This window comes from Phaethon lepturus, unplaced genomic scaffold, assembly GCF_000687285.1.
Source record: "Phaethon lepturus isolate BGI_N335 unplaced genomic scaffold, ASM68728v1 scaffold12831, whole genome shotgun sequence".
NCBI classification, from domain to species: domain Eukaryota; kingdom Metazoa; phylum Chordata; class Aves; order Phaethontiformes; family Phaethontidae; genus Phaethon; species Phaethon lepturus.
In genome coordinates, this window is record NW_010519955.1 from 32,782 (window position 1) to 57,932 (window position 25,151).

Genomic DNA, 25,151 nt, shown 5'->3' on the forward strand with positions numbered 1-25,151 from the left:
AATTGAACACTGCGGAGTTGACACATAAACATGGGACTCTGAAAAATTCAAGCTGCTTCACATATCTTAGTTGAATAGCCTTCAACCCATGTCTCCGAATCACACCCTGTGGGATATCCAGAGCATACCTTCTACTTTTCTTTGTAAAACTATGCTACAGCTCAGTCAGGCATGCATAAAGTACTGAAGACTTAAAAGATCATTGTTAGGTTAGAGTAAGGAGTTACAATCCTTTACAGTTACTGCCCTTACAGGACAATAAATCAGTAAATTGGGATGGAGTGACTGACCTTCAGTTCTGATTGTCCTCAACCTCCCCTCCTATGACTTTGCTTTTAACCGAGTATTAGTCTAATGTAAAATGTTTACATACGGTAAGGATTTGGGGCTAGGGTTGGAAATTTGGTTCAGCTCCATCCCAGCTAAGTGCCTTAACTGCCAGGTCTATGACTGACTTCCTTTGGACAAGCCCTGCAGCCGTTAAGTGTCAGCCCTCCAACTGTAAAATGGGAAAACACAGATTTTCTTCCACAGGAATACTTCGAAGTAAACAGATCACAGAAATAGTTCAGCAAAAAAAAGAATTATCCAGGGCAGAATCATCTTCCTGCTTTTGGACATTTGAACATCAGGAGATATAAACTAAAAAACTAAACTGGTTGGCATCACCTTCCAGTCTCTCTTAGTATTGAGTTAAAAAAAAAATAAAATACTGAAGTAGTGGAAGGATTTTGCCACATGGTGGTGCTGACTGTCCCGTGTAAAACAGCCTGTTAATGGGGCTAGCCGCTTCTGCCTACTGATCCTCTAGGCAAAATTTAATTTTTAAATGCCCAATAGCCATTAGTATCAGTGAAGATCAATTAGCTTTAACTTAGGTATGCTGAACACAAGTTGAGAATTATGCCTTTTATTTTTAAGAATAAGTGAGTTCGTAAACAGGGCAGAAACAAATCCTCTTCCTGAATTATCATCTGTCAGTTTTCCCTTTAATTGCTCCCATTCAAAATCTGAATATAAACACCATCCATAGCTAAGTGGAAAAAGTTAATACCAAAGGTCAAGATTCACCATGAACACAGAAATTGGACAATTCTGCTGGATAAAATGGCATGCCTCTTTTTTGCATTTTGCTCTGCAATGAAAAAGATAAGGGTTGGCTAAAAATGAGCAGTTTAATAATGGAAATATTGATCTGAAGACATTTACAATAGACAAAAATTTCTACATGATACTAGCAAGCATCCTTCACTATAAATACAGAAATACTTTTAGGAGTATTGCTTTTAATTTTTGATAGGAATTAAAGGCAGATTTGCTAAGTCTCCCAATAGGCACAAAAAATTACACGGTTTCATAGCTTGTGATTAGAGCTGTTCAATTTTTTTTTTAACTAATTACAGTACAATTTCATATTTAATTGATTTAATAACTAGTATTAACATGGTTATTTTTCCACAAGTAAAACTGCACTGATATATGAGCATTTCTTCTAGTAAAACACTCCTGCAATATCTAAATAAGTAAGTTTTAAGACCTGACCTTCAACTGAATACACGACAAAATTTTCCTCCATCATTTCCTGTACTGCTGTAAAGACGGTTCTCTACCTTATTTAACTTTTCAGAAGCTTTCATGTTCCTACGCATTTTGGATGGTGTCACTCAACATTTTTTTTCTATACTAGTCCACAAACAGTTGAACTCAACTACGCAAAGGTTCACACCATTAGTACAAACAGAACCAGTCTAAAATGAAACTTACTTCAGTTTAAATAAATTTGAACTTATAAAGAGCCAAGCAAAATTTCTAGAATCATGCAGTTGATTTCAAGTCACACCTGCAGATACTGTTCCAACAGATAAAAATAATTTGTTTGCTCACATGCAGAGGAAACATAGCTGATTTTAATAAATATTCTTCATATGAAACACCTGAGAACATGCTTGATTTAAAATGTGGGTTATAAAAACTGCCCAAGGAAGCCAAGAAACCTACTGAGCAGGCTTACTTGTCAAAATGCTGTTCAGCCACTGTCAGCCACAGTTCACTATTCACAGAACAGAGTATGTTTTTGTAATATGGTTAAGCTGTAGTAGTCTTCTAACTCTTCTTTAAGACGCAGCCAGCATGCTTGTTTAAGCTTCTGACTTTGAACACAATCAAAACAGTTTAACAGTTTCCCTTGCCAGGTTTTTCAAATATGAAAAGAAGCATTTTAGAAGTGTGTTTGGATGGTAATAGCAGCTTATCTTCTGAAAAAAGGCATCCTTTAAATTTTTAAGAATAAAGTGGTAAACTTCTCCAATTCTGTGGAACTGGAAAACATGGAATACAGCAAGAATTAATAGGACAAGGAATCTCAATTTCTGAGCATTTTGACTGTAAAACCTGTCTACAGAGTGCTGTAACTGTTCCGTATACTTCTTTACTTTTTCCATCACTGATTTTGGTCAAAACATTTAGAAGCAGCAGCAAACATTTTCATTTTGAATAACTTACTATTCAAAACTGCAGTTACTATCACAGAACTATACTTAAAAGAATCGAATAGTAACCGTTATTATGCAGTGCCATAAACATTTTTCAGAATGCAATGCAATTACAGGAAATACACATTTCATGAAAGTGTAGTTATTGTTCTAATCACTCTGAACACATGTCCATAACATCACAGGCATAGGAACTTCAGCAGATGGCATCAAGAGAATCTTCTTAACAGGCACCTATCGCACAGAGCACCGAAGCTAAGAAGTGTGACTTGTTTGCAAGATCATAGTCTGAAATTCACTATGAAGAAAACTCATCTCACCTTTTTCTTCAGGCCTCAAAGAAGGGAATTTCTTCTCTCCAGCTGCTAATTCAGGCTTTGGAGCTGAATGCAAAAAAAAAAAAAAAAAAAAAAACACACACACCACCAAAAAACAAAAACACAAATAAACCATTGACATTTCTCAAAGAGCTTTAATTATCTGTCAGTAACTAAAAATATGACATACACCGACTTGTGTTCGTATTTTCTCCTTTGCAAGGAGTGTAATACCATTTATAAATGCTCATTTGAGCCCAGAAAACAGCAGGCCTGTATTAAAATGTTTCCAAAATAGACTTCATCATAATTTCGAAAAATACATAGCAGCAGCAAAATACATAAAGCATAAAAAGTAACCTCAAACTGTTACTATGGGTGGCTGCACTATAAGGAAATACAAAGCTACTTCTGAATTTTCTTTTGAAGTCATGCACTGCTTCTGAAATTTAATATTTCCTCAGACACATACCACCATACATATACAACATACCTGGACTTTTAACTGGAGGAGGAGGTTTCTTTGGCTTCTACAAAATGCAAAAAAGTCAAGTAAATAAACAAATAGATATTCTCTAGCAAAAACAGACTTATTTGTGGGGTTTTTTTTGCATACTGTAATGTCTAGCTTGTTTACTAGCTGCTTTCAAAGTATTTCAAAGGAGGCAAACAATTCACAGACAGGAAACACAGAATAATTCCTCTGGTATCTCCCAGACAATCACTTGCAAAACCAGGAACAAAATGCAGCTTTTTTCAAATCAGATCAGTACTTCAGCAATATGCATAAGCAGCAGAGGTACAAAGAACTAAAAACTAAAAGTTACATTTTTTCTAGTCCAAAGAATTGCTCTGATTGTACCCATTTTAATTTTGATACGTAAACCTTAATCTTAGTACAACACAAGTTTAAAAGAGTAATCAGGTAAATTTTTGAACAAAAAACGATCACTTTCACTGGGAAAAAACAGGTTCTATATTAAGTATCAGAACAATTATTTTAATTAATTGACTTCTAAATTACCATAGTGTAAGAAAAAAAATATAGTTAGCAGCATTTGCAACATAAACAACGCAGTTACATGACAAAATTGTTGTGAGCTTCCTTATCAGTGTACATTTAAGTGGGAAAGATGGACAAACTACTCTAGCCATTAAAAATTTACAGAGTATTACAGTGTCACAGTTTGTACACTGAAAATAATTGTATTTTACAACACAGCCATTCATCACTTTCCTTAAACTGGTAAAACTGAATTTGAATCTCTCTCCTGTTGAAGGAGTCCTGGCACCTCTCTCTCAGGACCAGCATCTCAAGCCACTTCATCCTCAGAATTTGATTCATGAAAATGCTCTAAAAAAGGTGTCTTTGTGGTTGTACTAAGGACAAGACTCACTGATAAAATAATCACAAAAGCCTACAAAAGCACTTGTTCACTTTATACAAACACTGCTGAAACCATATGGGCTCAGTCTAACACAGCCCCCCAGAAAATGCCTTGTAGCAGGTATTTTCAAAACAGTTGCTATGCATGGATTTAACTTCTGTGCCCCTACCTCTATTGAATAAGCTCTTATTAATGCAGAAAGATTTTATTCTGACAAGTGAAATGTAGTTAAGCAAGCATGAAAACCCATATTAAATTTCTTTCTCTAGTTTCAGAGAACACAAAAGCTAGTGAACTTAAGAACAAGACCCTATTTTCTTTCTTTCCGAAAAAAGCAAATACATTATCCAGCTGTGCAGCACTGCTGCCTTTATCAGAAACAGTAGCACCAAGTTCAGCATCAGCTTACAATTATAGCACTCTGATCTGTGTTTTTATTAAGTCGATATCAAATAGCTGTTTACAATTATCAGCCAACCAGTGCCTTGAACTTCAAAGCTGCTCAATGCAAGCTGAATCCCTGCACTGAGACACACTACAGAATAAAGGATCAAAGCAAGGTCTTTCTGCAGGAAACATTGTTTTTGGTAAAAGAACATTTTTTTTCTCTGTCTCCAGGGAGCAATTCTTTACTGCAAAAGACTGATACTACCCATCGACCCCTCAAATCAAGTCAGCCATATGTTACGGCATTTACACCATCCTTGCAAAGCTAAGAATCAATTTGAAAAGAAAACGCTGACTTGGAGTAACTAGACTTTCTGTGTATGTTGGGTAACTGAGGTTGAATGCCAAGTTAATAACTATCTGTCAGGTTGTATCTAGCAATCCTCTGTGAAGGTCTCCAGTTCCAGACCAAATGGCACTAAATTACCATGAAACTCTGAAACTCTGTTCTGCCAAGATACAGGCTTCAACATTTAGATGTCCTGATCTGGAGCTGAATCCATCCCATCTGGGGATGATGTACGTTTGTGAATTAACACAGTCATCTTTGCTACACAGACTTGTCAGAATCAAATCATCATCCTAATCCCAGAAAAAAAAAATTATAAAATAAGAACCAAAATTAATAGACAAAGGAGTAACACATGAAAACATGGATTTCTGTAAGTTAGCAAATGAGATGGTGAAAAAATGCATTTCTAGATCCCACCCAAAGTTTATCTTTCAGGCACTGCAACCTACTGGCAAGTCTTAACATAGAAAAATCCCAGTCGGTCTCACAGGGGTCATTCAGCATTTTGCAGTTACGGTTACTTATAGGACTATAGATGGAAGACACTGACTGCTTATCTCCTTTCAAAGCAGTAAGCATTTAATTCAGTAATCAGTTACACGTAACACCATGTTATCAGAACTATATCCTTTCTATATGACATAATATCGTCATTCATTACAGTTCACCTCAAAAAGCAAGTCTCAATGTTTGTGTTAAACTTCTTAAATATTAAACTAATGTTTAAATCTTTCTTCTTTGATATAGCTAGTACAAGATTAAGTTAGAAACTGCTGCAATTGCATTAATATTTTAAGCAGCATGATGTGCTGCAAAGTCTTTTATTCCTTACATTTTCATCGATACTTTTTTGTGGTACTAAATGACATGCGTAAGAACTTACAGGGAAGTCTTTATCAGACTCTTGTATTTGAACAGCAAAATTGTCTGGGAAGACTCCTTCTTTACCATTGAGTTCTCCTTTCCACCAGCCTGGCTCTCCAGTGTCCTAAAACAAGCAACAGAACATTTCAATGAATATTTACTTCTTCCCCAGAACAGATACAGCTACAGGAAAAATATTTTTGCTTTTACTCACAATATAAAAGTAATTGTTTGTCTGATATATCACATTTATAAGAGGAATACTTTATCCACCTTAGCAAGGTGAAACAGCTACAGATCAGATCAGGTTTGGTCACTTTTTTGTTGTCTAAAAAGCAGGATGAAATTATATGACACCATATATAAGATAAGGGTATAAGGGTAGGACCTGCAAAGGAAAGCACATAAAACTAGTTACGAGTCAATGCACAACACAATATTCTCAACTTCCTTGACTGCAACTTATTCAGCAAATATTTCAAGTGTCATTGGAGTATCACACAATTCTACTAAATAGAAGTAATTCTGATGTGATTGATCAAGTCCACTGGTCTGAAAAGGGTGAAAAAGCAAGAGGATACACCCTACTGAGGGGAAAAAATAACCACATTAAGACATAAGGAAAAAAAAAAATTCAGTGGCACAGAAATCCATTACATGATCTTAGTGGATTAAGGCCTTCGTTTGTCCATAACAGAAAATGTCGTTATTTGAATATTTTAGCAGCATAAGTAATAGCTTTCCTCTTTGCCTCAGTTCCAAAATACCGCAGATGTCACTCATCCATAAAATCCAAGTGGATTAATGCCGGTATGTGCCACTGTTACCAGCACCAAGCAGTTCATCCCAAAGTTCAGTACACAACAAGGACAATTTAGCACTCTGTTCAACTAAGATATTGAACAGATAAAGGAGAGGGGGAAAAACAACCACCACCTCTAGGTCAGCCCGATATATCAGCAGAGCAAAAGTACAAGTTATGAAGGTAAAACGGCTATTTGCAAAGCTTTTCCGATTTCCTCACTGAAAAGGCATTTGGTACTGGGTGTATATTTGGTCCGACTGGCCTTTGAGGAATCTAAGATAACTTCCCACTCTAGAACAATCTTTAAGGACAACTGTATCTTCACGGAGTGCAGAAGCAAAGAGCTGACACTCACATGAGACAAATCAGTCTACGGGAAGATCCACTCCAACACACTCTTCTGCTTTCACATTTTACACGTTATCTACCTGTACGAAACCCACAAAAGCTACATAAATGGTTAAAGCAGACAGAACGTCTTACCTTACTGATTATTTGTATGATCTCGCCTTCTTTAAAGCTGAGCTCATCATTTGAGCCTTCGTATGAAAATATTGTCCTGCAATATTCCTTGGCTGAAATAAAGCAGCACAATTACTACACTTGCACAGTATGTTACTACCCATGGTATATAATATGATAATATAATAATATGATACATAATATCAGCTCACTTGTGCTGTCTGCAAGGACAACTCAGAGATTATCACTATAATCATATTTCCCTTCTACACCAGCCATCTAGGACTGTTTTGGAAATGTTCACTATGTCATTCATATCACAAGAAAAATAAGATTATATATTTACAGAGCAATGGAGATAAATCTTTGTGAAGTTAGTAGTTTAAGCTCTGAAATATTTTTCCACAACAGCAACTTAATTCAAGTACTCTGACTTCAGAGGAAGAAGAGAGGAGCCTACTCACTTAAAATTCTAACAGCCTATCTAACCCTCCCTATAGCACTGTATATTCAATTTTGAGCTACTTCAGACAAAAATGGTTTCAAGCTTTTTATTGAGAGTTTATTTGATATTTTCTTAAAAATCTATCTAATCTCAAATTTGCAATCCTAATTAAATACATGCAATTGTTTTAGGGTGACATCCTTTGTACAATTACAATGTACACTAACAATGTACAATTACAGAAACTTCAGATACCCAGGCAGCACATTTGCTGAAAACAGGCAGTGAAATCAAGTAACTGAAGCAAAGGAATTCCTTGGACAAGCACTTGAAACCAGAGCTCATCGGAGCGATCAACTCAGACAGTCATAGCCTCTTCTGCAAAAAGTGGAAAGAATAATTCCTTTCTTTCCATTTGGTAGAGTTCAATAACTAATCTATTTAAAATTGTGATAACGACTTCAGGTAAAAAAGCAGGAGGATTTGTTTTCCTTTCCCACGCTAGAACAAAAACACCACGAGAAAGGCAAAACACATTAATACAGAAGTCCTAATTGCAAAGCATTTTTTGCACCTTTTTTAACCCCAGCACATTTAAAATTTTTTAGCAGATAAAAAGGCTGGATTTCTGTATCTGACAGATTAAGGAAGAGGAAGCAATCAAAATGGACTCTAATGCGCTGCCACAACCTATCAGGTATTTGGCACTGACACGACACACAAGCGAGCAGCCGTATCGACCTTCAGTTAGACAACAGCACATCAAGTCATCATTAGAATCATCTGTAAGTCAACTTGTTAGTGACTGTCTTTTGCTGGATGGTAAGAAAATAAATCAGTTGCAGTTGAATATTTTTGCTGTTGTTGTATATTGTTTAATCAAGATGTAAATCTGTATTTAAAAGAATGCACAAACTGTATCCTTAAATTAGTCTACCTTGGTCAGTGCCAACCACTGTTAAAATACAGAAGTATGCCAAACTCAAGAGATTTATATAGATACACATAGATATGTAACAACATGAGTAGTCCTAGGTACAAGAAGTTGCATTATTTTACTGCCTTATCTAGTGATCAAAAATGCTCAACTACAGATCGACTATATTGTGGTTTGTGAAGAGTTACAGAAACATAAGCAGAAAAGCATCAGAGATGAAAGTTTAAATTGAGGTTAAAAAAAAAAAATCACACCAACTAAAAAAATTCAATAGGTACACTAATATCTATCAAATTCAGGGCATTTATTAATTAGTAATGAGTAAGTATAACACAAGTGTAATATATTTCTATACACCCCGATTCTGTAAAAATACACATCTTATTTGTAAGCCTGATATTCCACCAGTAGTTAAGATGAAGAAAGAGTCCAGTTTAACTTTCCAGCACTTCAATCTAAGATGGTATTTACAAAACAGTAAGCTTGACCTTCAGTAAATATTTTTAATAAAAGGTAGTTTAAAATTGAATCTTCTCCAAAGACTTGGGACTAACAATATAGTAGCAGGAATCACAGATGTTGTATTCTAACATAAAGGGGAGAAAAAGGGGTCAAAGTGTGATGATTGTTTTTTTTAAACAAAATATTTTTACATACTTGCAGGAGAAAAAGGGGTCAAAGTGTGATTATTGTTTTTTTAAACAAAATATTTTTACATACTTGCATCAGAGGCCAAAACAAGCTTCCCAGAAACAGCAGTCACACCACAAAATAAACCACACTAGTCTAAACATTTTAGAGATTCTCTGATAACTTATTGAACACAATTTATTTAAAACTTGCTCTCTCAAAAGTGAGGATGATATACATAAACTATAACATGGTCTATATTAAAATAAAAACACTAAGGAAGAAAATCAAGCTTTCTTCCAAAGACTGGAAGATGTTCTTAAATGGTGTCTATAGGTATTATCTATTGATGTTCTCCTACAGCATTACTATTATATTTAAGTTCCTCTATGACGTGTTCATTTCTCTGGGGAGCAGAGACTCAGTATGGCTACTGGGTAAGTCTCCTTTCTATGTTTTTAGCATGAAATGCACCCGAAATTATGAAAAGAGCTAAATACTGAACATTCTGAGTGTTCAGTACTGAATATTCAGATTTTTGAGTCAAGACTTGGATTAATTTTTGTGAAAAGTTTTAGACAAGTCAAATTTCACAGTGCTCAGGGCTGCAAAATGTCTTGCTGGCTCTTACAGCAATGGCACTGGAATGCTTTAAAAGCACAATCCCAAGACTGTCCCAATTTTGATGTTTAGTAAAGATTTCAAAGTTGCAAGCAAGCATCGACTTCTATCAAATGCATCGTAGACAAACTTTTGATATATGCTCTGCAATGGAAAAACTTAAGTTTTAGCTACTTTTCAAGCCATTACATCCAACACTGCTTGACAGTAATCGGCTGTTTGTAAACACTGTCCTGCTGTTTATAGCCAACCAATTCAACAAAGCCAAAATGTGGCTAAAATGGCACGGATGCCTTATGTACTGCCACAGCTACAGATAAGCTAGGGCTCTGACTAACAAGCCTGCCATTTCAAGTGCTCTGTTCTGCTAGATTACACAACTCCCCAGCACAGGCAAAAAAAGTCTATTGTTTGTTGCAGTTTTCTTACTTCTGAAAATTATGCATTCCACGTAAAACAACCCACTTACACCAAAATAAGGTATTTCCGCATAAAACAAAAATATACTTGAAATTACAATACAGAAGTCAAAAAAAGGCCTGCTCTGGAATCGGGCGAAATGAGCTGTCTACACATCACGTAACTGAAGTTAATTTTTTATATGGGGTTGGCACTCTCACAAGATGTTTTGGGTTGACTTAAAAATATACCTCTAGATGAAACTATGCAATTTGGTAGTTAAATAAAGTCATAAATTCTTAGAGATAATAAAAAAGAAAAATAAAAACAAAGTTGTTATAAGCAGAACCACAATGGAACCGGATTATCTGGGGAACACACTTCAAGAAAGCATAAGCACCAGCTTTCTGATACATGAAACTTCGCATACAGCTACGACAACACACTAGCAACTCCATAGTAAATCCTGAGCCTAGACAGTCACTTCTATAGCCTCGGGACAGAAACGGAGCCAGGGGACTGTTCCATAACAACAAGATTTCCAGCATCCCAGCTGAACACTAAAAGCTAGGCAGAAAATAATTCAGTTTGAGCACATCAATGTAGCAAATTAATGCAAAGGGGCTGCTACAATAAAACTATACGCTAGCCTTATTTTGTTCTGGGAGACAATCCTACAAATGTTTTTTTGATTCATTTTCCACAGAAATGCAAGCAAAACCTCCTTCAGACTCTTTTGCATTTGCCTAACTCCTCAAAACTACAGAACATTACACAAAAACCCAGTATACACAGAAGTTTAAAATTCTAACACAAAAAATGTGACAACCAAATACTTCTCTAGAGAGGACTACCAAATAATAGATGTAACGTTCCATCAGCCTTACCTTTTGGTTTACTTTCAGCTTCTGATTTTACTACTTCTGATGAGTTTTCAATTTTTGTTGTACTGGGAAAATGAATTAGCTTTGTTCCAGGGGGATGGTTAGGTGATGGCTATATGAACAAAGGAGAACTTTGTTAACAAAAATTCATTGAGTTTTACTTTTCATTAAGCTACAGGACATACTCAGGTTTTCATTAGGTGAGATGATGCGAATTACCATCTCCAAGAGATTCAGTGAGCTTTCCCAGTAAGTACTTAACTTACTGTATTTACTTCATTACCACAATTAGAATTTTGTCTACCAATTAAAGACACAGCACAGCTTTCACACTGTGAAACCAATCTCAGGACATTGCCAGATATACTTTTGCAATCGTATTTCAGCAGTTCCAAGTGTTACTGTGCCATTATCCTGAAAATTGCTTCCTCCAGCACAGAACAGAAGCGGTTATTTAACAGCTCTGCTGGAAGTAACTCACTGACCATGGTTACTTTGCACTGGAGTAAAGCAGCATACACCACGTCAGCAGAAGGGGCAATCAGTTTTTAACTACTCAGACAAACGTAAGAGCAAATGAAAGTTGTCCCAGCTCCTCTTCACTCTTAAGAGATTTGTACAGAACAGAACCAGAACTAGACATCTCTCCTGAACAAAAAAAAACAGAGGCATTGCAACCAGTAACAAGTTTCAGAGTTAACATCTAACCAAAATAATTGTTACGATTTTTTTTTTTTTTTTTTTTTTCCCCCCCGGAGACTTAGTGAGCTGCCAGGAAGATTCAGCAGCCACTTCTTCACAGCCCTATGAGCTACAAACATAGAATATGATCTTACAGTCAGTACTTACCTGAGCAGCCCTAACAGTGTTACTGACATGAAAAAACCCGTTGCCTTTCGTTATTCTGTTCATTTTCATTTACAGTTAAGCTTCACAGACCTTCTTCTGCCAGGGAAACTAGATTTACTCTCCTTAAACTCAGATGATGCCTGTGGGCTGGTGCTCAGTACCTCTGACATACCATAGAGGAAGCCACGGTCACTTGGGATGTTCTTGGAGTACATATGCAATCTAATTCACTCCAGAATGCTATATGAAGGAAGCACTAAAATATCCCACCTATGAGACTAAACAAGTCCATCATGGAAACAGTTCTCTATATTTCCCCCTTCCAAAACAAGATGCAATTAGAAGTGAGAGAGGAAGTTTAGGCAGACGGGGTATAAATAGCCTGAGCCCAGGCAGGATGCTGGGACCAGCTATTTATCTCCTGCAGGAGCATATATACTCTTGAGCACTTCAGGTACATCAGTGCTCAGCCTTCCTGTGCTGAACAGTCTTCAAATCCCCCAAGGCAAAAAAGCCCTCTCTGCTCTAGAATTTCCTGATGACACCTTTTTTTTCTAATGGCTTAAAGACTGAGAATGCCTTCCCAGCATCCCTCCATCTAACTAAAAAGCGAATTGAGCACAAGTCCAAAGCTGCCATCCATTTTCACAAGACCTTCACGAGACTTATCTTCCTAGGGCTCTCCAGGTTGCTCTGTAAGTTTGTTTGCCTTTGGGCAAACTTTGGCAACAAGCATAAGTGGAATATTAAGTGCTAAACTCAACTGTTTATTTCATTGTCTTCAAGCTATGTGAAACTCCTTCCTCACTTCTTTTCTGCTCTTGCTGAGAAACGGCCTACAACAGCTTTCTAGACAAGCCAACCAACAAAACAGGGCGCCAACATATTTTAGTGTTTATACACAATCAAATAATACAATTCAAAGTGTCTGCAAAGACTTCACATTAATTGACCATACTTCAGATAGGCTCTTTTTACTTCCAAACTACAAGGCAGAAAGTAGGGAAACGCACTTCTGAACAATCGATCTCATGACAAAAAAGCAAATTGAAACCTAGGTCCTGAAGCCCTCGTGTAACAGCATTCACACGATGCAGTGATCCCACAGACTCCTACTTCAAGAGACAAAAGCCTGGAGAGAACCAAGGAAAATCAATGTGCCTTCACAGACTCATAGAAGGGTCTGGGTTAGAAAGGACCTTCACTACTAATCATCTAGTCCAACCCCCCTGCCATGGGCAGGGACATCTTTCACTGAGATCAGGTTGCTCAAAGCCCCATCCAACCTGGCCTTGAACAATTCCAACAATGGGGCATCCACAACTTCTCCAGGCAACCTGGTCCAGTGTCTCACCACCCTCATCACAGAGAATTTATTCCTGATGTCCAATCTAAATTTACCCTCTTTTAGTTTAAAACCATTGCCCTTTGTCCTGCCACTACAGACCTTGGTAAAAAGTCTCTCCATGTTTCTTATAAGCTCCCTTTATATACTGAAAGGATGCAATAACATCTCCCCAGAGCCTTCTATTCTCCAAGCTGAACATCCTCCTCCACAGGACCTCGAGGATATTCCCTGAGCCTTAAACAGAAGGCAACACTCTTGTTAACTTTCATTTTCTGAATCATCTGATGTTTTGACTGGATCAGAAACAAAGAGGATACACACCATGTCTATAGGTGGTTGAGCTCTGCTCTTAGCACTGCTACAGAGAGCAAACACATTCAAGGAAGTCTCTGACCCTACTTCTCTTCCCAGGAATTCACCCCATCTTTTGCCCTACACTACTACACTTATTTCCGTAGCAGCAAATCAGTCAACAAAACAGCATTAATAGCCATAACCCACAAACAAAAAACTGATCGTGGACCAAGGTTTTAAAAGCTTTCTTGAATTGATCACCTGAGTAGAAACTGAAACACTGGGTTTACCTCAGCTACCTTTAAATTATCAAAAGCTGAAAATCCATACTCAGGCTCTTGGTATAAACAATGCATAAGTTCAAGATAAAGGACTGAGCGTTGCTGTTGTGCTTCCAAGGTATAAGAGCACTCTCAGGTTCAGATCAAAATAAAAGTCAAACTAAAGCAATTTCGTTATCATCACATTATCTGCTCTCTCCTAAGCTTTAAGTTCAATATAGAGAGTAAAAGTGCTCCTCTTCCCACTCATGCATAAAAAAGGGGGAAAATGAAACAGGATGCAAAGCTGTAGAATAGTATTTCTGAGGCTTACACAATCAGCAGTTTATGTAGCTCATTAACCTAAGACATTACCAAAGCCAAAAAGCTTGGTAGCATTCACTGAAGGACATTTACATTGGTAATGACGGCTGACAACTATAACAGTAATCTCAACATCCACCAAAACATGCAAAAAAATCCCAAACCAAAAACTAAAGAAACCCCAAAATACTCCTTGTTTTAAAGGACAAGTTTAACTTGTATGGAAAGACTTAACACTCTTGTCCCAGATTGTATACAAACTCTGTTACAAAGAGAACTAGGAGAGACCTTGTACTGTAGATGTGTTTGAGAAATTACGCCTTACACCACGTGGCTTTGAAACAACGTTTGTACCAACTTGGTTTTTCGTCTCTAATGTTTTAAACACTAAGACATTTGAGTAGAACTCTTGGAATCAACGTTAAATATAACTTACTATGAAAGAAGTTTGAGGGGGTTTGTTTTGTTTTCTAGGCAAGAGCCTTATGAAATGACTATGGTCTGATTATGGAACAATATTGACAAATTTTAAAACAGCCAGTGTATTCAGCATCTGTAAGATTATGTCTTCAGATACCACGTCTTTTAAATTATTTTTACAGGAAACCCAAAAATAACCATATGAACTGCTACAAACCTTATCTTGCTTTTTATCTTCTGATTCATTACTTGACAATCTTGTCTTAAGTTTCACTGAGCCTTCTTTAAAGATGTCTCCAAACCCAATACCTCGGATTTTCTTTGGCTGTGCTGGTCCAGATCCAGGTTCACTCCCATTTCCTGGAGAGACCACAGGTGAGGTAGGACCACTGAAAACAGACTCTGAAAGTAAAAACAGGAAGAAAAAGTTGTTTTAATATCTGAAATTATTTATTTGCTCTTCTGGGAAAAAAACATGGGAATAGCACAGCTGTGTACACTGCTCTTCCTAAACAGCTTTTCTAGGAAGATTATTGTAGCTGTAATATCTCACATTTGTTCTAGTTGTATATTTAACACAAGGCCATTTGAAATAACACCAGTATTGCATTGAATACTGGTGTCAACTAAGTCATTAGATCACTAATATTTCTTGCTATTTCAATAACAGACTGTAGAGTCTGAGTGGTAAACATCAACGTTATGTTTTCCATTAGTTTTATGAAACATTGCTTATGCATTCTCTGAAGACATGTTTTTAGTGCAACATCTAAAAGCTTGTCGTTTGCACAGCTATAGCTGCTGAAAGCCATAATCGATAAAGGTTGATAATGAGTCCTACCATGTTTCAACAGCCACAGGAAAAAACAGTGTGTTTCAGTAGTAGAATGATGCCTCTCAAGGCACTAAAGTGACATATCCCTATTGCTCAAAATGCACTATCAAAAATACCTAAAAAGAGTTTCTTGCAAATTTATTTAAATAGCTTTTTAACCTGATAACACTTAAAACCTATTTTAAGTTATGTAAACATTCAAATCAGATATAGTTGTTTGAGATTAATCACTGGTAGATAACAAGTATTTAAAATTCTTTTAATCTTTCAGTTTTAAGGGACAACATTTATCCACCCCCAAAAAATGTAGTTCAGAGAAGAACTTAATTTAGGTGTTGGGAGCTTTTAAGACTGTTTTTTAACTTCTAAGTTACAGTCAAATCTGTTAAAACCTACAAACTAATAGTCATGGGCAAACTATTTCCATGTGCAGATTTCCAGGAGATAGTCATGTGAAAATAGACAGCTTGCTTAAACCAAATTCAAAATAGCCTCCACATCTTTTAGCTTTTCAGTTAAGTTCTTCCCAGCATATGTAGGTCTAGGAATTCCTATAAAGATTAAAGCCTCTTCCCTCAACCGTAATTTAAGGAGTTTTGATAACCATGAATACATAACCTCTTGATTTCAGTTTCTCTCCTTTCCTTAATTGAGTTACTCTTCACTTAGTTATATCACTCTTAGATATCTAAAAGGATAGCTAAGAAATTCCACTGATGAGAAAAGTCCGGGTTGCATGTTTGAAATACCATAGCTCAGCGAATGGGGCATTTACTGTTTCCTGGGAGTGACGAAAGAACTAGCAGATACTTGAGATCCTGACTGTGAAATCACTGAGAATTAAATATAACCTCTGGGGGTGTGAGGGGCTGAAAATCATTACTTGTTAGTTACTAACAGAAAATACAAAATACTTCAAATTACTGTTCAGTCCCACTGATCTCAGCATTCAGGAATTAGGACCAGCACATATCCATTTGTAAATTCATCTCACCAGACCCCATTAAATTCAGGGAACTTGACCTCCAAGGAGACAGCGACTGAGCTATTTGGGACTGCTCAAGTCAAACTCTTGTTTTACGCTACTGTAATTACTTCCACAATTCACAAAAAAAAAAAAAAAAAAAAAATTCCAAGCCAGACCTTCCTTTCCTGCCTCTGAGCAAACCCTTGTTAGAAACAAACAATACTGAACATCGTGTAAATGAGGGTGCACATTACTACAAGGAAAAAAAAAAAAAACAAAACAAAAAAAAACCCCAAAAAACCCCCAAAAAATCACTTCTTCCCCTTGAACTTTTACACAGCTGTCTTGAAGCATCAATTATCTCACATTAAGATGTTGTTCCCAAAGAACACTCCCATTTCAGAGTATCACATCACAAGTCCCCAGCCTTCAAATGGGTATTCATAGACAGAATGCCTCTAAAGTGCAGTTTCAAGGGAGCAAAGTATTTGCCTGTAAAGCATGTACCTGCCTGGCCCCACTCAACAATTGCTCAGCCAACAGACTGTCTGCTTCTGCCCAAGCTACACAGTCATAGTCACAAAGGAATGGCTAAATATAAATACTACCTTAAAAACATTTCCTTGTTAGAGTAAAACATCATAAAAATGAATCCTGGGAAGGGGGCCCTGGTTCTTAAGTTGAGGGTCTCTACACTGTCCTAACTAAATTCAAGTTTTAATTCTCAATTGACTTGGTTAAATGCTTAAGTTTTTCATGTTAGAGAACTCATGTCTGTGAGAATAAGACTAAAAAAAGCTATTAACTGGAAAAATAATTCTATATCCAATACTAAAAAAGCTCAACTCTGAATATGATGAAATTTATAGTGATAAAATGCATAATATACATTTGCAAGGTCAAGATCTTGACTGCAATTTTATTAGACATGCAGTGGGAGCAAGACAGGTATCTTCATACTTAGCATCAGTATTTCCTAGAATTAAATTACTTACCATTCATTAAGAAGCTTGAATTCTTTACAAGTTTTGTTGTACTACAACACTATTACTCCAAATTACACCTGAGGTCTAAAATGACTTTACTAAGGGTTTACAACAAACAGAATACCACCTGCATCATCCAGAGTGTCCTGTGTTTCTCCATCATCCATCAATTCCAATTCTTTCACGAAGTTTGAAGGAAACAACCCTGCCTTGCCATTTAGTGTTCCACTCCACCAGCCTTCTTCTACCTGTATAGAAATATTTTGCACATTACCAATAAAGCAAAAGGAAATTCCTATCATTTCCATCCATACTTCACTTACAAAACTCTAGAAACAACTTTGGGGAAGTTCAAACGACCATGATTTCTCTTTAAAGAAACCCACCAGAGATGTAGAAACAGCAGGCAGTAAGAAGAGCAAGAAAATAATTTACTGTCACTTCCATCACTACAGCAATGATCCTGAAACATAAGACTAGTCCCATGCCAATTAATCCAGAAGAGAAGCAAAATGTTCACCAACTTTCTCAAGGTAAGACAGAGTAACAGGCGTTACACATCTAACAGAAGAAGAAAATATTAAAACTGTTTATGAAATAAAAATGCAACTTTTAGTCTGGCTTCCCAAGGAAATTTTTATGTATTCTTGCTGTCCATCTGTCTTTTCCTCTGTCTTGTCCAGTCTCCACCAGTCTTATTCCCACTGGCCTCTTATCCATTTAACAGCTTCAAACAATTTTGAACAAAAGACACAAGTTTCATGGTAGAACAAAAAAAAGGCCTTAAGGACGTCACAGAGTAATGGAAACCTAAGCTGTCGACTCCTTTTAGCAGGACGCAACTGGCTGAACAGCATACGCCTAGCTCTAGATGTGTCAGAAGATACGGATGCTTTCCCATCAGAGCTGGCCAGCCAATGAAGGTAGTTGAGACGCACGAGGATTTTGTGGTGGCATACAGCAGTTCTAAGAATGGAAGTCTGTCGGATGCCAAATTCTGCTGGCTTTGCTATTCACAAAATAACTCATTTTTTGCACTGGAAATAAACCTGTTCAAGAATTTGGAACATGACTACTCTAATGCTCAGTTACATGCTTGGATTCCCAGTGTGTCATTTACTCTGCAATACTCCAAATTTAATGGAATGTTTATCAGGAATATCCTATGGCCCAAAGCAGAACAAGCAAAAGCTGGGCATGCATAGGTGATGGTATAAAACAATGCCAGAAGATTGAGTAAGAATTGTGTTTTTCAAATTTATGAAGAATTTTCAAAATGTCTTAAAAAAATCAAATGTATTTGCCTAATGAGCACTACTTCAACACTGTAGCTAAGACAATTTTTCATAATATTTCATTTCAATTGCTCTGTTTTAGGGATGGAAAGCTGTTTTTAGAAAAAAAAGAAAAGCAATGGGGGGGCAGGGAACAGCAGTTGTTTACATTATCTTTTTTTAGCCTTGTTTTGTAGGTCACTACGCCTGACACACAGGCATAGTTTTTAAACGCTAGCCTACCTCCAGGCAAGCAAAATGCATGCAAAACCTGGCAGCTACAGACACAGACAAGCAATGAAAAGAGCACTGTTATTTCCAAAGACATCCTGGTGCTCAAATATAGCTTTGCTGTGGATTGTTCAACTTCAGAGTCTGGTTCTCTGAAACAAATTTTAAGGGTAGATTACTGACAAGTGCTGACCAGGCTCTGGCACCTTGTGCTTTACAGAATACATTACAGAAAACGAAAATTGGAATGCCTTGTCTCACCCATACTACACCCAAGAGCTGTGAGAAATGGACTTTTAATGCTTACGATACAGAAAACACCTTGAGGATCCATGTACTCTCTGCCAAAAATAAGGTCAGCAAAGCACTTTACAGACTTGGAAGGCAAAGCGATGCCAGTTCAGAGACAGTCAGGAATAAAACAAAAATTTCTTGAGCATACTTCTTGAGCATTCTTCAGCCTCCTTACCACACTGTCTTTAAAAAACCTGACTGTATGCAAACTATGTTACCAGAAAAGATATCTTCAATCGACATTAAAAAAAAAAACAGGTAAGAAAGTTCTACACGCTTTGGTGGAGAGCAATCTGTGTATCTCTGGACGCCAGCACCACAGATGACTATTTCACAACTCTGATCTTCCATTTCAAAAATCTTACCACATGATACAATTTCCACAAGAGGGAGTTAGAGCTCTGGTATACACATCAATACTTTTTGTTTTTTTGGAGTGTGAATTCCATCAACTTATTTCTGTAAGCTGATGAAAACCCAGGCTTCTAAACAAAGTCAGGGAGACAGGGAGAAAGGCTGAAACAAGCAGTTTTACCAATATGGTATTTTAATTTTTTAAATAAAAACTCCACAACTGGAGTCACATGAATTTAGATTATGCTTGATAATACGCCATGCAAATACTACAAATATAAAACTACAAAAATAAATCTGCTATTTAGTACTGCATCTGACAGGAGTGGGGGGAGATACAAAGGAGAAATAAAAATTTTACAGCAATGATACAGTTTTCATATACACTTTGTGTGTTTATTTTGCATGCAAAACCACATGTTCTGCAAAGAAAAAGCCCTGTGGATTCAGCCAGCACACAGCACAAGGGCCTTCTTCCCTAAAGGTACTTGTGATCCTTGTAGCCTGCTCTCTTTAGTGTTACCCATTTAATTTCCAAACCCATCTGCCTCTACCTTCACAATCAGTAATGTCAGTTGTAACTACTCAATTTATGAAAACAATTGCAAGGGATAAATACTGAGTTATTCTCAGGTAACTGCAGAACCGATCCCCTTCTGGAGTTGATTTTACCTTATTTTCCCCATAAAAAAGGGACCAAATGATCTTTCATTGAAGTAACAGTTATGAGTTATCTGCATATATATAAATAGCACCTTTGATATATAAATGGAAGCAAAGATCATTTCACAATAGCGAAGACAAGTTATCCCAGCACACTGCACATCCAATGGATGGTATTTTCTACTGTTCTTCACATTTCTGGTCCACCAGTACAGTTTCGTGAAGCAGACCTAGCCTATACCTGTCAGGTGTATTCTAGACCCTCTTAAAAACAGTGCGTAAACAACTCTATTCTAGTAGTTAGCTGCAGTATTTTTCTACCTTGTAGCATTTATCTAAAAATTTCATTAATAGTTTTCTCCTCAGAAGTAGCAAAGGCTGGGTACTACAAATATGTATTTTCAAATCATTAGGAAAGGAAGAAGCATGGAGACTGACCAAAAAAAAGTTATAAGAATAAAACCCACGTTTCCTTACGAAACCAGATGAGGAAATGCTTTGATCTTTTTATTCTGTTTGGTTACTTTGTCATCTCTGATACATCACACTGAACACCCCTCTCAAAATAATTCCAGATGTTGACATGTGTGACCCAAAACAGAAGCTTCCATAACAGTTTACTGCACATGTTATCTTTTGTAGATGCTTATACTGGACCAAAGTCATGACTGTTGTGTACAGGCACTATCCACAGATGAAACTGGTAAGGTTATCCAGAAGTACTCCTTTACAAAACATCCACACACAACGGTAATTTTGAAACTCTGATTTTAGTGAGCAGATTTTACAAGTCACTTGCTCTGTTTATTCAAAGGGAACAAATTCTGGAAGTCAGTAGCGCAAATACATCTAAAAGCATAACTTTTTCCTTGCTAAGAGAATGGAAAAGTCCTTCCTGGCAACTGTCAGGATCCCGGAGAGTTAGCACTCTCTTCAAAAGAGGTCATGCATGTGAAAAAACAGTCTCAAAGCTACTTAAAAAGCACCACCAAACACATGGCTAGAAAGAAAGGTTCGATCTTCTCCTTCCTCCAACTCTCAGGGAGGTGGTAAGAAGCGACGGCACCAGTGAAGGTCAGAGCATGCCGTGCAGAACTTTTCCACCTAGTTCCGAAAAGGTTCCTTGCATGATTGCTCTGGTCTTTTCCACAGGTTCCCTGACAGATTCGGCTCTTGTAAGAGACACTCCTCCCACATATTCAAGCCTCCCACAACACAAGCTGCTATTTAATTAACAGATATCAGGGAAGGACTTCGGTAGGAAAAGAAAGGAAATCCCTACATCTAAGGTCCGTCTCAGATATATGGGGCCATTGCCATCAAGTTCTGAACATCAAGACAGATCTTTATATTTTTCACCCAGTGGAAAATGAAGGCAAGAGAAGTAACATGTTGCTGAGTACATTTGAACATTCTGTATTTTTGTGCAAGTGGGTCAAAATATATACTCCATGTACAGGTTTATTACTGAATACTGGTACTGTAATTCAAAGTTTTAATGACTTCACAAGAAAGCACAAAACTAGAAAATCAGGTCAAATAACATTTTTCACTTAAACCAAGTTAGGGTACGTCAACTTAAAGGCAACTGGTCAAACAGTTTTAGTATAAACATCCTAAAAGTGAGTATCACATTGACAGGGCCAAAGAACTGGAAAAGTCTTTCAGAAAAGGAATCCGTGTAACAGATCACAATTTATTGCTGTGATGATCAAATACTTCTCCTATGCCCTGGTTTCGGCTGGGCTAGCTAAACATCTAGTATTTCATTGATTTAGGATAAGATCCCGAGAAAAAGAACTCCTGTTAGCTTTATCTTCAAAAACACTACTTCCCATACTATTTTTCCAACATCCTTGCAATTCAAGTAATCAGACAAAAAAACAATTTGTCTTTTGGACACATAAAGAGACAATCAGCTCTGTTAAACAGCCTACCTCTTCATTGATGTCGATCACATCCCCCAACTTGAGTTCCAGCTCATCCTCGTTCTGTGGGATGTATTCGAAGAGTACTTTGCACTGCCGCTTCTTGGACCCTGATTCAAGGGAAATGGCAAAAGTAAGAACGTTTGCAAAGGAAAACTAGTTTTTCGCTACACTCAGCTCCTGAGGATCAAATCTGACATGAAGACCCATAAACAATCCCAAAAAGCTACGTAACTTTTGCCGCTGGTTTTCTAGTTTGCTTGTGTCACTTTAGCCTAGCTCTAAGATACAGCTCGCTAAGTTTGAAAACCACTGAGCTTCACAGACTGCTGGTTACAAACACACACTACACTGCCAATTACCAACATGCTATAAAAAAAAACACGTTGACACAAGCCAGTCAAGTAAATCCCCAGTACAAAGATTTTCAAGCTATTTCCTGACCAAAATCTGCAAGAATGACAACCGCTGCCAGCTGCAGTGTTAGTACTTGCTTGGAAGAACATGTGCAAGTTTGAGCCTCCAATCTTTAAGTAATCTTGAAAGAAAAAAAAGTTTTGTTCTGCACAACACTGAAGTGCAGGTAGCCTTTATGCCCTCTAACAAAACCCTGCTAACTAAAGGTCTGACATAATGCTAGTATTTGCTCGGCTCATATTTCAAAATCCGACTCATTTTTATCTGCAAATGCAAAAAACCTCCCTTTTGTCAGTATGGAGTCGAGAAATCAAGCCTAAGCTTCAATTAGCAGTGTTTGACAAAGGCAAAGTTAAAATAAAGTGAAGTCTTCAGATGTTTGCTACATATCAGTAAAGCTCTGCAGGCATTAAAAAGACAAAATGAGATCCTGAGCGGGGAGAGAATTGAAGTTCCAACAACCCTTCCAGCCAGAGCGATGTGAACCTACTATTGCTCAGTTACACAGCACGTATCCTGGAGTGATGCTACTGCTAGCATTTCTCCTTCAAACAAGAGGCCATGCCTTCAGACCTTTTCCACAACAGAGCAGCCAGCATGCTTTTCAAGGCAATTGCCATCTTGAGCTATGATCCACACACACTCCCTATCCGCCCCAAAACAATCTGCTGCAGTTTAAGTGAAAATATTAACCAAAAGCTTGAAGTAGTAAAGCTTAAAGCTTATAGGAGCTGTATAATTTCTATTACTCCCTCTTACACTTTGCACTTCTTCCACACTCAAATGGAACATACACTTCAGCAATTAAGATTAGCTTGTTAAAAGCATTGCAAAACACAGATACTGCCTCCAAGACTGATCCTTGTCTTATTATAGGAGCATTGAAAGTCCAAAGTCAGACGTTCAGAAGACCACCACACCCAGCATCCTCAGTACAAAACACGCCAGGCAGCCAAGTAATATTCAGCATCTAAAATTTCTGAGAGCTCACTAAATCAAAAATTCTTCTACATACTAGTATATGGTCTGTGCTCTAAAGAGCTTAAAAGGGACAGGAAACAAATAAGCCAAAAGTATGAAGCTCCGTGGGTTATTTCTAATAACACATAATTACCCACGTAACATACCCTTCTTTTAACTCCACTGAAACTCATACATCAGCCAAGAGGGACTGTTAGGTTAACAGTAATTGCAAGAAACAGTTCACTGGTCTTTACTACCGCCTACAGCACTTTCAGGGCTCCTCCTTTATACGAGATTAACTGATACCAAAGAAAGGCAAAATAAAAAGTCACGGCCATTTCGATAAATCTGATTTCAACATTCCTTTTCATACTGTAATTCTATCTAAATGGGGGAGGGAACAAACCTACAGATGCATTTCACATCCAGAACTCACTCTCACCTGCAGTCAGTTCAGTGATAGCCAGTTTAGGAAGTACTGCCTTTCAGTTTTGAAAATCCCTAGATTAACCTAGGAAGCTAACCTATCCACTCAGAAAACAACATTGCAGCTTCACATGGTGCAGCAGGACTGGGCTGGCAGCCCCCAGGCAATTCTGTCCGCTTCCAAAACAACTTGTCTGGCTTCAGGTTTTATTTGTTTTGTATAGGGTAAACCAAATTTAGCCCTTTGTTGCCATAATTTAGCACACCTCCTGTATTTTCCTTTTCCTGAATAAAAGCAGCCATCTAACTGATAGGAATAGTGCCTGCAGCTTACTACCCACCTGATACAGAATACCTGAATTCAGCAAGAGCTGCACACGAGAACACCGCAAGAGACTTCCCAGGCAGAGACAACCTACCTCACCACACACTGGAAACCCGCTGTCAAAGAATCTTTACGTTTCTTTTAACATTGTAAACTTCATTTTGCAAAGTTAGGAACCAGAAACAGAAAGACTAGGCACTGGACTAAGCACCTTTTGAAGGGAGTGAGCGATTACCCAGGCACCGAGCAAACAGGATCTGCAGGAGCTGTTTAAACAGTCTTCCAGGAAAGAGGGAACAGCAAGTAAAATGGAAACACCGAGACTGTCATTACACCAATTAAACAGCTGTGTGCTTAAAGCAAGGCGCTTTGTTAAAGCATTTTTTTCCAGGAGGATAAGACTAGCCAGAGCACTGGCAGAGTTGGGAGACCAGGCTGTACGTACTACTCTGGCCACAGCCACCAACATGAGGATGAGACACGCTGAATACGGATTGTTCCAGGGCTGGGGAGACCAGAATGAGTAGCCAACACTTGAACTGGTCTCAGATCAAGTTCACAGAATCCTAGAATATCAAGTTGGAAGGACCCATAAGGATCATGTTGATTCTCTTTCAGAGCCTGGTTGCATTAATCTAGGAAGAGCATTAATCCTTCAGGCTAAATTTTCAAAAACCTGCTGATGCAAACATCTAACAGGCACATATGTGCTGTTGCTAATATGCATATACAGATCAGAGTCACCAAAAAGTGATTTTGAAGGTGACATCCTTAGTTCATCCTTAGTTGAAGAAGGTTTCAACACATTTGTAAATCTTATGGTCCCATTTCAGGGCTTTAAAAGACAACTAGTTGCTCTTCTCCTTTGTGGGCAAAAACTCAAAGCATAAACATACCAGAAACAGTAAGTTCTAAATTCTTTCTAAAAAAGCAAGCTTAAATCATAAATGCCTGCAGCCCCTTATAAGAGAGAGGAAGCCAGAGTAATTTAGAGCAATGTCTCTTATAAG

General features: G+C 37.5%; 1 protein-coding gene across 1 annotated transcript in view; it reads right to left on the reverse strand.

Moving 5' to 3' along the window:
• The window catches only part of CD2AP (CD2-associated protein), a 42,063-nt gene that overhangs the window by 14,898 nt on the left and 2,014 nt on the right, over positions 1-25,151 (reverse strand). The window contains exons 3-10 of the mRNA XM_010297229.1: positions 22,020-22,120; positions 17,394-17,514; positions 14,696-14,880; positions 10,987-11,095; positions 7,089-7,180; positions 5,820-5,924; positions 3,303-3,339; positions 2,813-2,875 (exon numbers count right to left, since the gene is read on the reverse strand). Of these exons, the coding sequence (XP_010295531.1) occupies positions 2,813-2,875; positions 3,303-3,339; positions 5,820-5,924; positions 7,089-7,180; positions 10,987-11,095; positions 14,696-14,880; positions 17,394-17,514; positions 22,020-22,120 (813 nt within the window). The remainder of the gene's footprint in view (positions 1-2,812; positions 2,876-3,302; positions 3,340-5,819; positions 5,925-7,088; positions 7,181-10,986; positions 11,096-14,695; positions 14,881-17,393; positions 17,515-22,019; positions 22,121-25,151) is intronic.